The sequence below is a fragment of the Orcinus orca genome, chromosome 2, assembly GCF_937001465.1.
Source record: "Orcinus orca chromosome 2, mOrcOrc1.1, whole genome shotgun sequence".
NCBI classification, from domain to species: domain Eukaryota; kingdom Metazoa; phylum Chordata; class Mammalia; order Artiodactyla; family Delphinidae; genus Orcinus; species Orcinus orca.
The window spans coordinates 190,792,600-190,807,938 of NC_064560.1; the positions used below are offsets into that span (position 1 = coordinate 190,792,600).

General features: G+C 39.8%; 1 protein-coding gene across 9 annotated transcripts in view; it reads left to right on the forward strand.

The window, feature by feature from the left end:
- UNC79 (unc-79 homolog, NALCN channel complex subunit) overlaps window positions 1-15,339 on the forward strand; it is a 249,702-nt gene that overhangs the window by 99,757 nt on the left and 134,606 nt on the right. For all 9 annotated transcript variants that reach the window (XM_049706558.1, XM_049706562.1, XM_049706559.1 and 6 more), the window contains 3 exons: window positions 356-384; window positions 6,305-6,534; window positions 8,881-9,052. In XM_049706558.1, the coding sequence (XP_049562515.1) occupies window positions 356-384; window positions 6,305-6,534; window positions 8,881-9,052 (431 nt within the window). The remainder of the gene's footprint in view (window positions 1-355; window positions 385-6,304; window positions 6,535-8,880; window positions 9,053-15,339) is intronic.

The window sequence follows — 15,339 nt, forward strand, 5'->3', positions numbered from 1 at the left end:
TGTACCATTGATGGCCTGTGTGACTCTGAAGAAGCCATGTAACCCTCAATTTTGTTCTCTGTCAAATGAGGGGGTGAGGTTAAAGTTATTTGATCTGAATTCTACGTCATGTCTGAGAAGATTGAATTATTTCTAAGGATAGGTGAAAATATTTGCAGCTTCATTAAACATACCACAGGTATTTTTAGCCTCATTAAACATAACTAGATGACAGTTTATGAGAGAAGGGAGAAGCTGTTTTGGCCAAGTCTGGAGGTTGTGTTACTAAGCTTGTTTTTTGCTCACCTTGGTGGCTGCCCTTATTTAAAACGGGCTCTCTTTCTTTGTTGATATTTTGTGTACCTTCCCCTTACAGCTGAAATATCTGCTATATGTCAGAAGAAGGTAAGAGCAAACCATCTGTGTGGTGGGGCATGATTTGCTGTGTTTGTATGTAAATTCATTCATTGACATCTGCCTCATTTCTGCACCATGGTTTCCCAGTGTGTACATGTCACTGTATTTGTGAAGGGGGAAAGGAAATAATTCAGCATGCAAGATTGCTGTGTCTGGATGGTCTCTATTTACATTTCTGCTTTTGCTTACCCATCTATGCACAGTGTTTCTGAAAAGTAATCTGAAATAAAAGCATATGTGTAACTCTGGGATAGAAGTCTAAATACAAAAAGGTTTGAGTGACAATGCAATACATGCAACTTAACTTTGGTAAAGGATGATCGTGTTTGCTAAAAGTCTTTATTGTTTGGAAGTGGAATGCAAATAGTCCAATATATGTGTGTCAGAAACATACCCAGACCAAGTATATATGGAAAATATTAATTTATATGTAAGTTGAATGATATCTCTAGTTAACGATTCCACTTTTGAATAGCCACTGTTCATGACAGTTTCCCTAAGCCATTTCCATCTTCTTTTCTTGCTCCAGTTGTTGAAAAGTACAAGAGAAGGTAGTATGGTGTGATACAAAGAACTTTGCACTAGTTGGTTGTGATACTTGGGTTCTGGTCGGCTCTATTCCCACCTAGCTATGAGACTATGTACAAGTCATTTACGCTTTTTGGGAGCTGTTTATGAGTGGATACCTTTGCAGGGCTGTTTCAGTTATCTATTGCCACCTAATAAACCATCCTAAAATGTACTGGCTTTTAACAACAAACATTTGTTTGATCACAATGCTGTGGATCGGCAGTTTTGCCTATGCTCGCCTGGGTAGTTCTCTTGATAAACTCCTCTAGGCTCACTCATGTATTGATATTTGCAGTCAGTTAGTGGGTTTGCTGGCAACTGGTTGGTCCCAGATGACTTTACTCCCATGTCTGGGGCCTCAGCTGGGATGGCTGGAATGGTTGGGATGACAGGGGTGTCTGGCCCTCCCTCTTTCCATTAGGTGTCTCATCTTCCAGGAGGCTAGGCTGGATTTGTTCACAAGGTATCAGTGTTCTGAGAAAATGAGAGAGGAGGTTGCAAGGCCTTTTGAACCTGAAGCTCAGTAGTCACACAGCATCACTTCTTTTTTTTTCTTTTTTTACAATGTTAAATGTTATGTTTTATCACATTTACGATGCTGCGTTTCCAAGCGTTATACTATAGAAAGAAGAACACTCATTACTAATTTCTAAATCATAGTTTGTATCCTATACCTTTTATTCTAACACAGCATCACTTCTGCTGCATTCCATTGGCCAAAGCAAGTCCAAAGGACAGCTCAGTTTCAAGGAGTGGGGAAATAGACTCCTCTTCTTTATAGAAGGAGCAGCAAGAATTTTGTGGTCATATTTAATGTACCACAATCTACCCTCTGGGCATCATTACTTACATTCTTTCCATGTACCAAATACTCTCAGCACCTTATAAGACCTCCAAAAGTCTTACCCATTTATGGCTTCAGGCTTAAAGTCCATTGTCTTATGATCTGCATCTGGTCTGGTCACTGATGAAACCCCTCGGGTACGAATTTTCTTGAACCAGAGACCTGTGAACTAAAAAGGCAAGTTACATACCCAACACAAAATGCGAGACAGGGATTGGATAACAGCAATAGACCTCTGTTCAGAAAGAGGAAGGGGAAGCAGGTAGCTGTTACTAGTCAATAGCAGCTCCAGCCAGGAACATGTCAACAGTTCCTCTGTCTTTAAGGAATAGCAAATATGCCTTGATTAGGATCTGATTTTGCTTCCTGGGAATAGCTTCCTAAGTCATTTCTTTCCTGGGATCTTTGCTCCACTCTTTAAGACATCTTTCCTTTATAATAAGAAATGGCCCATGTTGCAGCTGAGTAACCCTCTCAGTCTGCTTCCTGTATGTAGAAGTTGGGGTTCCATAGTCCTCTTTTCGTGTTGAACTGTGTCTGTCCCGTTTGGTCTGCTGGTGGTACTTTTGCTAGTATGCCTCTCTTTAAAACTTTGTGGATTTTCAATGAATCTAATTGGGGTTCAGTGCCCTCAAAGGCACATCTATAATTCTTTTTGAGTATAGAAATGCCTTCTATACTTTGGGCATTTCAGCCCTTAACATTATTAGAAGCCCTGTTCTAGCTGAAAGGCTCAACTGGGCATCGCCTTATATAGCTTTCTGAAGTTTTAACAAGGGATCATATAGTCATTCAGCATACTTTTGATTTCATTTTTATTCCGAGGCTATTTCCTACTTTGAGAATCTTTTACAAGCTGGAGAGACTAGGATGAGAAACAGTTTTATTTCTAAATTGGCATTTCCTGGCTCTGGTGGTATACATAACATACTTGACACCCAGGGTGGATCATTTTTTAACACTCCCCTCCTTTATATGACAAAATTATTTTCAGTAATAAGGTTAAAATTAGCACATTTTTATTACTTATCCTTTAATAAATGTTGTGTTTTATATGAAAGTTAATTTGGAGAACTTTCCTTAAGTTCCTAATAGATCAGAATTGTTTGAGCTTGCTTTGGGCAAAGTTTGTGTCTTTCAGTACTACATATTCAGTACCACATATTCCTACATTTGAATAGTAGGTTTGAGATAAACATCAAGATTGTATCAAATACAACATTGTAAATCAGCTATACTTCAGTAAAAAAATAAATTAAAAAATTGTATCAAATAAGGATCAAGAGACAGATGCTTTATTTCAATTCTGCTGTTCTGTGAGACCACTTGGAATTATTTATTTATGTTTAAAATTCAAAGCAGTGAAACAGAGTGGCTAGAGCGAACCTTTGAAAACATGCCCAGCTGAATCTGAACCTAAGGGAAATCTCTCTAATTTACTTTTGAAATGAATGCATGTAGCTGAGTCCACAGGGTTTAGGACTGATTGTGGCTTGGAAATATATTATTAAAACTTAGTAGGAACCACAGCAACTGTTTAGAACTTTGACCAACCAAAGGTTATTTAGGGGCAAAGTATTTTATTGCTGATATTATTTAGAATTGATGGCACATGGGGATAAGGCAGGTTGACTTTTAGTTGATATTCCAGATACTAACATACACAGTATGTCCAGATACTACCTAAGAAATCACTCAAAATGTAGCAGCATGAAACAACAACTATTTAATTATGCTTACAGATTCTGAGGGTCAGGGATTCGGACAGGACACAGTCCACAGCCTATCTCTGCTTGATGATGTTTGGGGCCTCATCTGGGAAGACTAACTTGACTAGTTAGGGGCTGGAATTACCTAGAGACATCTAGATCGTATGTTTGGGCTCTGGGATGGGGTGACTTGAAGGCTGGGCTTAGAGTAGAGACTTACACATTGCCTCTCCATGTGCCTTGACCATGGCACAGTTCTAAGAGTATCCTGATGAGGAAGCTTCTGAAGAGAGAATATTCTAAGACAGCAAGTTGGCAGCTGCATGTCCTTTTAGAATTTGCCTTGGGAGTCCTGTGAGTATCACTTCTGCCGTGCTCTCTTGGTTGAAGCAGCCACAGCCCATCCAGATTCAAGGCTCATGAAAGCATATCTGAGGAACTAAACCAAAAGAGCCTCACCCACAGCTGGACTTAATTTAGACAAGAAGACCTTGGACCTCCAGCCAGGAATTTGCATGTGGGAAGAATGTAAATAATTTGTGACCAGAAAATAGGATTGGAAATTGCAGGCCTTAAACGTTGGGACTTTATTATAGCTAATAACTACCCACTAAACCCATATCCACATCCTATTGTTTATGTAACAGTGGGAATCCCAGAGGAACAAAGACTAACTATAACTGAAAGGAAGAAATAAACACTAACAATGTACTCCGATATAACCCACCCTGCTAGTGATGTGGTTGGGTTTGGTTTGGTTTGGTTTGGAGAAGCCCCAAACCAGTAAGGATTCATGTGCTTCCAGAATGAAATTTAGTAAGTGAAAGAGAAAGAAAAGGCACAAAGCAGGAAAGACACCTCACTTGGAGAAGTCAGGGCTGACTTGGATGCTGAAGAAGACCTGGGCTTCAGATGCAGAGGAAGCACACTGTATTTTAACAAATAATTTTTTAAAACTTGTTAACGAAGTAGTGGAAGATACATAGAGAGTTCAGAAGAGAAGTCTGGGTTGAAGATATACATTTTGGAATCAATGGAATGTAGATTATATTTAAAACCTTGAAACTAGATGTATAATCAAGGGAGTGAGTTTAGGCAGTAAAAGGAAGAGGACCGAGGACCAAACCTGTACCCTTCCTTCAACATTAAGTCTGGGAAGGGTCTGGGAAGGGAAGAACCAGCAAAGGAGACTGAAAAGGAACAACCAGTCACGTAGGAGAAGAATTAGCATGGTATTCTAGAAATTAAGGGAAGAAAGTGTATCAGAGAGGAAAGAATGGTCTGCATCAAATGCTGCTAATAAAAGAAGACTAAAAATTGACCATTAGATTTAGTAACAATGAGGTCACTGTTGACCCTCACAAGAACAGTTTTGTTTTTTTTTAAATAAATTTGTTTATTTTTGGAAAAAAAAAAACTTGTTAATAAAAGGGAAAAAAGATCATAAAAAATTTAAACTTGCTTTTATGATTTATTGACCTGGGTCCTGTTCAGAAAATGAGATTTCCTAGCACTCGTATCCAAAGCCTTGTGCTAAAATCGAAGTGGAACAAGCCTGACTTTGAAATGGTTGTTCCGATAGGCAATTCAGTACCTTGTCAATGTTTGGATATAGGTCTTGTACTTGCCTTTTTCCTTCTTCTGTCTCCGCACTTCGCAAGATATCTGTCATGGAAGGTTTTCAGTCTTCCTCAAGCCCTGAGTTCATAATGGCTTAGGATATTATTTCCCCTATTATATTCCATCTTTTAAAAAATTTTATTGGATTATAGTTGATTTACAGTGTTGTGTTAGTTTCAGATGTACAGCAAAGTGATTCAGTTATACATATACATATATTCATTCTTTTTCAGTATGTTCCATCTTAATAAGCTCTATTGAAAGACTGAAATGCTCTCTTGACACAAGACATTGGTTATGTGGTGGTGACATCTCTAAAAGGCTTGGGCACAGTTTTGTGCAGAGGTCAGGGATATTTCCTGATTGCTCCTCAAATTGCATTCTGTGGGCGCTGCCTTTCTCCCCTGCTTCTTGTCAGGGCAGCTCTGATAATAAACCCCCCTGAGCTTCAGAATCTCTCTTATACTGCACCACCTTTCTCACTTCATCTGTTGACTCCTTTCCTCTAGTTGATGTCAGCCGCTGAGTCTGTGAATGGTTCTTGCTGTATTTTGATGTTCCTGTGGTGTCCACTGACATATTCTTTAGGTCTTGATAGAAAGAGTGCCGGTGGGGATGGACAGGCCAGCTTTGGGGTCATTAGCTCGGTGCAGCACAGCTCCCTGCCTGTCCTTGAACGCACCAAGGACAGATGAGCTGCAGTGGAAATCGGCCCTTTAGGTGGTGGATAAAATAATTTTGAAAGTTTATTTTAGGGGTTAAAATTGTTTGTTTCCGACTCTGATGTGCTGTGATGCACTCTCTCTGGACCACAGTTTTAATTTTTTTTCATATTTCTGCTGAAAACTCTTGAAATGCTAACTTGAAATAATCCAGGAAGACCCCCATACCCCATGGCTGAGGTCACTTTACAGAGGACTTTTCAACAGTTTCACTCATATTTAGAACGTTTCTACCACTCACACTAATAGAAACCACTTCTCACCTTTATTTTTAACTATAGCTGAAATCTCACTGGTTAGAGATGACCTGCATTTTGGAAACTAGTGGCACTTCAGAAATGCGCTGCCACTTCCAGTGGCCCTTTAAGTTTCCATTTGTTCCAATTAGTAGCCAGATTTACCTCAGTGGTGACTTTTAATTGATTTCACTCTTTTTCTTCTAGAACTGCAGTTCCCACGTTAGAAGAGCTGTTGTCACCTGCTTTTCAGCAGGGTGTTGTGGTCGTCACGGAAACAGGCCTGTTCGGTACTGCAAAAGATGCCACTCAAATCATCACAGTAACGAACTGGGAGCTGCCTCGGAGACCCACCTCTATCAGACCTCCCCTCCACCCATCAACACTCGAGAATGTGGTGCCGAGGAACTTGTCTGCGCCGTGGAGGCGGTGATTAGGTAACAGCTTCATTAGAAACTTACCCTGAAAACACTGCCTTTGCTTTGAGCCACCCTGTTCACATTGAGATGTGCAAATTTATTTATTTATTTTTATTTTAAAAATTATTTATTTATTATTTATTTTTGGCTGCACTGGTCTTTGCTACTGCACGCGGGCTTTCTCTAGTTGTGGCGAGCAGGGGCTACTCTTCGTTGCGGTGTGCGGGCTTCTCACTGCGGTGGCTTCTCTTGTTGCGGAGCACGGGCTCTAGGCACGTGGGCGTCAGTAGTTGTGGCACGCGGGCTCTAGAGCGCAGGCTCGGTAGTTGTGGCACACGGGCTCAGTGGCTCTGTGGCATGTGGGATTTTCCCGGACCAGGGCTCGAACCCATGTCCCCTGCATTGGCAGGCGGATTCTTAACTAGTGCGCCACCAGGGAAGTCCGAGTTGTGCAAATTTAATTCAACTTCAAGTGCCCTCAGCTGGGCAGCTCAACTTCCACAATGTTGCAGTGACGATGTTTTAATTCATTCATTCAACAAATACTTTTATCTAATGCCAGTTATGTGCCAGGCATGTATCAGACACTTGGAAGACAGAAGAGAGTAAAATGTAACCTCTGCTTTCAAGTTACCCATGTAGGGACTATAAAAACAGAAGAACGAAATTGCAATCCAGTGTGGTGAGCACAATGACAACACAGAGTAGGGGGTCTTAGGGGAATGAAGTGGAGGCGCCAGTCAGAGTGAGAGGTGGGAATAAGGCTGTCCCAGACCTGACTGATAGCAGTGAAGGATGGGAGAGCTCTAGATAATTCGGTACTGGAGTAAACCAGAAGGCTGTGGAGTAAGGCAGGGGCCTGATCCTGCAGGCTTCTGGCTTTTTCTCCTTCTGTCACACACAAAAAAGGAAGCTTTAGAAGTGATAACCTCTAGATTTGTTCTCTTTTTGTATAATATTCACTGAGGCAAGATTTTTAAAAATTAAGAAAAAATATTAGAATGCAAGTTTTTTTTAGATGTTGGGGGTAGGAGTTTATTAATTAATTTATTTATTTTTGCTGTGTTGGGTCTTTGTTTCTGTGCGAGGGCTTTCTCTAGTTGTGGCAAGCGGGGGCCACTCTTCATTGCGGTGCGCGGGCCTCTCACTATCGCGGCCTCTCTTGTTGCGGAGCACAGGCTCCAGACGCGCAGGCTCAGTACTTGTGGCTCACGGGCCTAGTTGCTCCGCGGCATGTGGGATCCTCCCAGACCAGGGCTCGAACCCGTGTCCCCTGCATTAGCAGGCAGATTCTCAACCACTGCACCACCAGGGAAGCCCCAGAATGCAAGTTTTAAAGCTAGGGACTAAGTCTTCTGTTTCTCTTATCCCAGTGGCTGATACATGTAGAAGTGCAATAAATGTTTGCTAAATAAAACATTACAGAAAGTTTGGAAATAGAAAAAAAAATCAACCATACTGCTGTCATCATCATCACTTTTGCACATGTTCTTCTAGGTTTATTCAAATGCATATTTTATTTATATAACTGTAATCACAGTGTATCCACATTCTTTTTGATGTAACTTTATACCATTAGCTCTTTTCCATGTTGTGTAGTTTCCACATTTATCCTTTTTAGTGCCTACATAATATTTATCTAGATTATTTTCCTCCACCAGTAGATATTTCAATTTCTTCCTTTTTTTTTTTTTACTGTTAAAAATAACTCTGATAACTATTTTTGTGTATAGTGCTGTTCGTATATTTTTTTTCTTAGGGTAGATGACCAGATGTGGTTGACTGGGTCAAAGGGTCTGAATATTTTAATGGTGCTTGATACATTACCAAACTGATTTTCCAAGAGTGTATGTGAATTTCATACATCACTGTATGAAACTGATAGTTTTTGCTAAACCCTTGCCAACATTGGGTATTATGTTTTTAAATTGTCATTTGCTTAGCAAGTGAAAAAGGAATCTTCGTTGCTCACTGTCAGGTCTTTGAATACTAGATATTAAATAGTTTTCCATCTGGGTACCAGTTCCTCAGTCTTTCCTTGTATTATGCATTTGATGTCCACACAGCTTCATATTAGATATAGGAGAAGCGTTGACATATAGTGGGATGGTTGGTGAACTAGAAGCCAGAAGGCATCAGTTCTGTTTGATTCTAATTGATTGGAGGAAGTAGCCTCTTTGTGCCTCAGTTTGTTCATCTTTGAAATGGGGACGGAGTAGAAAATAGTAAGGAAATTAGGCTCCTTCTAATTTAAAGGAGAGCAATGAGTAATGCTTGAGTACTCATGAAGTAATTGCTCTGAATAGGTCATAATCTCGAATGTGTTTTTTGGCAGTCTCACTTGAAATCTCTCCCCTTTGGCAGCTTGTTGAAAGAAGCCGAGTTCCATGCTGAGCAGCGGGAACATGAGCTCAATCGCCGGCGGCAGCTGGGCCTCTCCTCCTCCCACCATTCCCTGGATAACGCTGACTTTGACAACAAAGATGATGATAAACACGACCAGCGGCTACTCAGTCAATTTGGGATATGGTTCTTAGTAAGAAAAGAAGTTAACTCTTCTCTGCTTTCTTATGTTTCATTCCAACATTGCGCTGATGAGGAATTTCTTCTGTTCTTTTTAAAGAAGTAAATAGTAAATAGTGAAAAATTAAACTTAGCATAGGGACTCTATACTCTAGGACAGTGACTGCACATTGGATTTACCTGGGAAGGCTTTTAAAAAATGCCATTGCCCAGATTCCACCCCAGAATCTTGGGACCTTTTTAAAAAGCTCCCTAGTTGATTCTAATGAATAGCCAGGTGTTGAAACCTACCGTGCCAGACCCTAAACTGTTGGAAATGCACAGTTTGACAATAAACAAGTGGGAAAGTTGCTAGGGTATATTGTGAAATATTGGATTCAATATAATTTACAGATCATTCATCCGATCGACATGAAAGTTTGCTTGAAAGTTCAGTCTCTGTGGAGCTTTTTGTGTATTTATGGCAAGTCTGCAATACAGCCAGAAAAATTATAGCCAAACCAATGCAAGGAATTTGATTGCTATTGACTGATTCAACTGCAGTATTCATTCAGGAAAGATCAAACATACAGATCCAAAGTTCCAAGCATGCTGAATTTGCCAGTTCTGCAGAAAAGCAGACTTTTGTTTTTGTCCGTTGGAGACATGGGCTAAGTCTCCAAAGTGATACATCTCTTTTATGCTTTCACACATTTTTTTGGTTTTGTTTTGCTTTGTTTTGTTTTGCCAAATTGGAGTTTAATTGTTGATTTCGCATGTCTTGCTGCTAGAACTTATTATTTAATGACATACTGACTATTATTGTGAACTCCTGAAGGCAAAGATAGCGTTTTACTTATTTCTTATATTCCTGAACGCTACTTCAGTGCTTAATAAGAGATTATTTCCGAATGATTGAATTACTAAGTGATGAGCAGTTTTGGAAAGTCTATTTATAATATGGTGAACTGGGGGGGCTCTAAGGTTTCAGAATTATTACTGATAGGAAATTCTTGGCTAAATCTGATCATTTTAGAACTGAAATATATATAGATTATTTTTTACTGAAGATATTTATGAAATTTCACTTTGTAGACTTAACTTGTTAAAAGTATCTAGTGCAGATTATGTAACAGATTTCTTATATGGGAAAAGCTTATAGGGAGGTGCAATCTCGAGGGGAAATTCTTACAGTCCATCTCTCTCTGTAGAGAAGAACACAGTTTCCAGGCTAAGTGGTCCTCCATCAATTTAAAAACTGCCTATTTTACCCCTTCACTTTTCTGATGAGGACAGAGAAGCCCAGAGAGGCAGTTCAACTTGCCCACAGTCACTGCTAACAACCAGTTAGTAGCAGAAGGTGGTTGGGACACAGCTCTAGTCCCAAACTCTGATTGAGGGGCAGAGAATGCCTGATTCAGCTTCTTCTGAAGGCCAGTCTTGGACTTCTTAACATACAATTCCTAATAGCCAGAAGGAAAGTGTACATTTAAAACTTTGGACAGATCGGAACCAAGATGGTGGAGTAGAAGGACATGCTCTCACTCCCTCTTGCGAGAACACCAGAATCACAACTAGCTGCTGGACAGTCATTGAGAGGAAGACACTGGAACGCACCAAAAAAGATACCCCACATCCAAAGACAAAGGAGAAGCCACACTGAGACGGTAGGAGGGGCGCAATCAATCACAGTAAAATCAAATCCCATAACTGCTGGGTGGGTGACTCACAGACTGGAGAACACTTATACCACAGAAGTCCACCCACTGGAGTGAAGGTTCTGAGCCCCACGTCAGGCTTCCCAACCTGGGGGTCCAGCAACAGAAGGAGGAATTCCTAGAGAATCAGACTTTGAAGGCTAGTGGGATTTGATTGCAGGACTTGAACAGGACTGGGGGAAACAGAGACTCCACTCTTGGGGCGCACACACAAAGTAGTGTGCACATCGGGACCCAGGGGAAGGAGCAGTGACCCCAGGGGAGACTGAACCAGACCTACCTGCTAGTGTTGGAGGGTCTCCTGCAGAGGCAGGCGGTGGCTGTGACTCACCATGGGGACAAGGACACTGGCAGCAGAAGTTCCGGTAAGTACTCCTTGGCGTGAGCCCTTCCAGAGTCTGCCATTAACCCCACCAAAGAGCCCAGGTAGACTCCAGTGTGGGGTTGCCTCAGGCCAAACAACCAACAGGGAGGGTACGCAGCCCTACCCATCAGCAGTCAAACGGATTAAAGTTTTACTGAGCTCTGTCCAACAGAGCAACAGTCAGCTCTACCCACCACCAGTGCCTCGCATCAGGAAGCTTTCACAATCCTCTTAGATAGCCTCATCCACCAGAGGGCAGACAGCAGAAGCAAGAAGAACTACAATCCTGCAGCCTGTGGAACAAAAACCACATTCACAGAAAGATAGGCAAGATGCAAAGGCAGAGGGCTATGTACCAGATGAAGGAACAAGATAAAACCCCAGAAAAACAACTAAATGAAGTAGAGATAGGCAACCTTTCAGAAAAAGAATTCAGAATAATGATAGTGAAGATGATCCAGGACCTCAGAAAAACAATGGAGGCAAAGATCAAGAAGATGCAAGAAATGTTTAACAAAGATCTAGAAGAACTAAAGAACAATCAAACAGGGATGAACAAGACAATAACTGAAATGAAAACTACAGTAGAAGGAAGCAATAGCAGAATAACTGAGGCAGAAGAACGGATAAGTGACCTGGAAGAGAGAATGGTGGAATTCACTGCTGCGCAACAGAATAAAGAAAAAAGAATGAAAAGAAATGAAGACAACCTAAGAGACCTCTGGGACAACATTCAATGCAAAAACATTCGCATTATAGGGGTCCCAGAAGGAGAAGAGAGAGAGAAAGGACCCGAGAAAATATTTGAAGAGATTATAGTCGAAAACTTCCCAAACATGGGAAAGGAAATAGCCACCCAAGTCCACGAAACACAGAGAGTCCCACACAGGATAAACCCAAGGAGAAACATGCGGAGACACATAGTAATCAAACTGACAAAAATTAAAGACAAAGAAAAACTATTGAAAGCAGCAAGGGAAAAATGACAAATAACATACAAGGGAACTCCCATAAGGTTAACAGCTGATTTCTCAGCAGAAACTCTACAAGCCAGAAGGAAGTGGCATGATATACTTAAAGTGTTGAAAGGGAAGACCCTACAGCCAAGATTACTCTACCCGGCAAGGATCTCATTCAGATTCAATGGAGAAATCAAAAGCTTTACAGACAAGCAAAAGCTAAGAGAATTCAGCACCACAAAACCAGCTCTACAACAAATGCTAAAGGAACTTCTCTAAGTGGGAAACACAAGAGAAGAAAAGGACCTACAAAAACAAACCCAAAACAATTAAGAAAATGGTCATAGGAACATACATATCGATAATTACCTTAAATGTGAATGGATTAAATGCTCCAACCAAAAGACACAGGCTTGCTGAATGGATACAAAAACAAGACCCATATATATGCTGTCTACAACAGACCCACTTCAGACCCAGGGACACATACAGGCTGAAAGTGAGGGGTTGGAAAAAGATATTCCATGCAAATGGAAACCAAAAGAAAGCTGGAGTAGCAATACTCATATCAGATAAAATAGACTTTAAAATAAAGAATGTTACAAGAGACAAGGAAGGACACTACATAATGATCAAGGGATCAATCCAAGAAAAAGATATAACAATTATAAATATATATGCACCCAACATAGGAGCACCTCAATACATAAGGCAACTGCTAACAGCTATAACACAGGAAATCGACAGTAACACAATAATAGTGGGGGACTTTAACACCTCACTTACACCAATGGACAGATCATCCAAAATGAAAATAAATAAGGAAACAGAAGCTTTAAATGACACAATAGATCAGATAGATTTAATTGACATTTATAGGACATTCCATCCAAAAACAGCAGATTACACTTTCTTCTCAAGTGCGCACAGAACATTCTCCAGGATAGATCATATCTTGGGTCACAAATCAAGCCTCAGTAAATTTAAGAAAATTGAAATCATATCAAGCATCTTTTCTGACTACAACACTATGAGATTAGAAATGAGTTACAGGAAAAAAAAGTAAAAAACACAAACACATGGAAGCTAAACAATATGTTACTAAATAACCAAGAGATCACTGAAGAAATCAAAGAGGAAATCAAAAAATACCTAGAGACACATGACAATGAAAACACGATGATCCAAAACCTACGGGATGTGGCAAAAGCAGTTCTAAGAGGGAAGTATATAGCTATACAAGCCTACCTCAGGAAATAAGAAAAATCTCAAACAATCTAACCTTATACGTAAAGGAACTAGAGAAAGAAGAACAAACAAAACCCAAAGTTAGCAGAAGGAAAGAAATCATAAAGATCAGAGTGGAAATAAATGAAATAGAAACAAAGAAAACAATAGCAAAGATCAATAAAAGTAAAAGCGGGTTCTTTGAGAAGATAAACAAAATTCATAAACCATTAACCAGACTCATCAAGAAAACGAGGGAGAGGACTCATAGCAATATAATTAGAAATGAAAAAGGAAAGTTACAACAGACACTGCAGAAATATGAAGCATCCTAAGAGACTACTACAAGCAACTGTATGCCAATAAAATGGACAACGTGGAAGAAATGGACAAATTCTTAGAAAGGTATAACCTTCCAAGACTGAACCAGGAAGAAATAGAAAATATGAACAGACCAATCACAAGTAATGAAATTGAAACTGTGATTAAAAATCTTCCAACAAACAAAAGCCCAGGACCAGATGGCTTCACAGGCGAATTCTATCAAACATTTAGAGAAGAGCTAACACCCATCCATCCTTCTCAAACTCTTGCAAACAATTGCGGAGGAAGGAACACTCCCAAACTCACTCTATGAGGCCACCATCACCCTGATATCAAAACCACACAAAGATACTCAAAAAAAGAAAATTACAGACCAATATCACTGATGAATATAGATGCAAAAATCCTCAACAAAATACTAGCAAACAGAATCCAGCAACACATTAAAAGGATCACACACCATGATCAAGTGGGATTTATCCCAGGGATGCAACGATTCTTCAATATACGCAAATCAATCAATGTGATAAACCATATTAACAAATTGAAGAATAAAAACCATATGATCGTCTCAATAGATGCAGAAAAAGCTTTTGACAAAATTCAACACCCGCTTATGATAAAAACTCTCCAGAAAGTGGGCATAGAGGGAACCTACCTCACCATAATAAAGGCCGTATACAACAAACCCACAGCAAACATCATTCTCAATGGTGAAAAACTGAAAGCATTTCCTCTATGATCAGGAACAAGACAAGGGTGTCCACTCTCACCACTATTATTCAATATAGTTTTGAAGTCCTAGCCATGGCAATCAGAGAAGAAAAAGAAATAAAAGGAATACAAATTGGAAAAGAAGAAGTAAAACTGTCACGGTTTGCAGATGACATGATACTATACATAGAGAACCCTAAAGATGCCACCAGAAAAGTACTAGAGCTAATCAATGAATTCAGTAAAGTTGCAGGATACAAAATTAATGCACAGAAATCTCTTGCATTCCTATACACTAATAATGAAAAATCTGAAAGAGAAATTAAGGGAACACTCCCATTTACCATTGCAACAACAAAAAAAATACCTAGGAATAAACCTACCCAGGGAGCAAAAAGACCTGTATGCAGAAAGCTATAAGACACTGATGAAAGAAATTAAAGATGATACCAACAGATTGAGAGATATACCATGTTCTTGGATTAGAAGAATCAATATTGTGAAAATGACTCTACTACCCAAAGCAATCTACAGATTCAATGCAATCCCTATCAAATTACCAATGGCATTTTTTATGAAACTAGAACCAAAAATCTTAAAATTTGTATGGAGGCACAATAGACCCCAAATAGCCAAAGCAGTCTTGAGGGAAAAAAACAGAGCTGGAGGAATCAGACTCCCTGACTTCAGACTATACTACAAAGCTACAGTAATCAAGACAATATGGTACGGGCACAAAAACAAAAATATAGATCAATGGAACAGGATAGAAAGCCCAGAGATAAGCCCAGAGATAAACACATATGGTCACCTTATTTTTGATAAAGGAGGCAAGACTATACAATGGAGAAAAGACAGCCTCTTCAATACATGGTGCTGGGAAAAGTGGACAGCTACATGTAAAAGAATGAAATTAGAACACTCCCTAACACCATACACAAAAATAAACTCAAAATGGATTAGAGACCTAAATGTAAGACCGGACACTATAAAACTCTTAGAGGAAAACATAGGA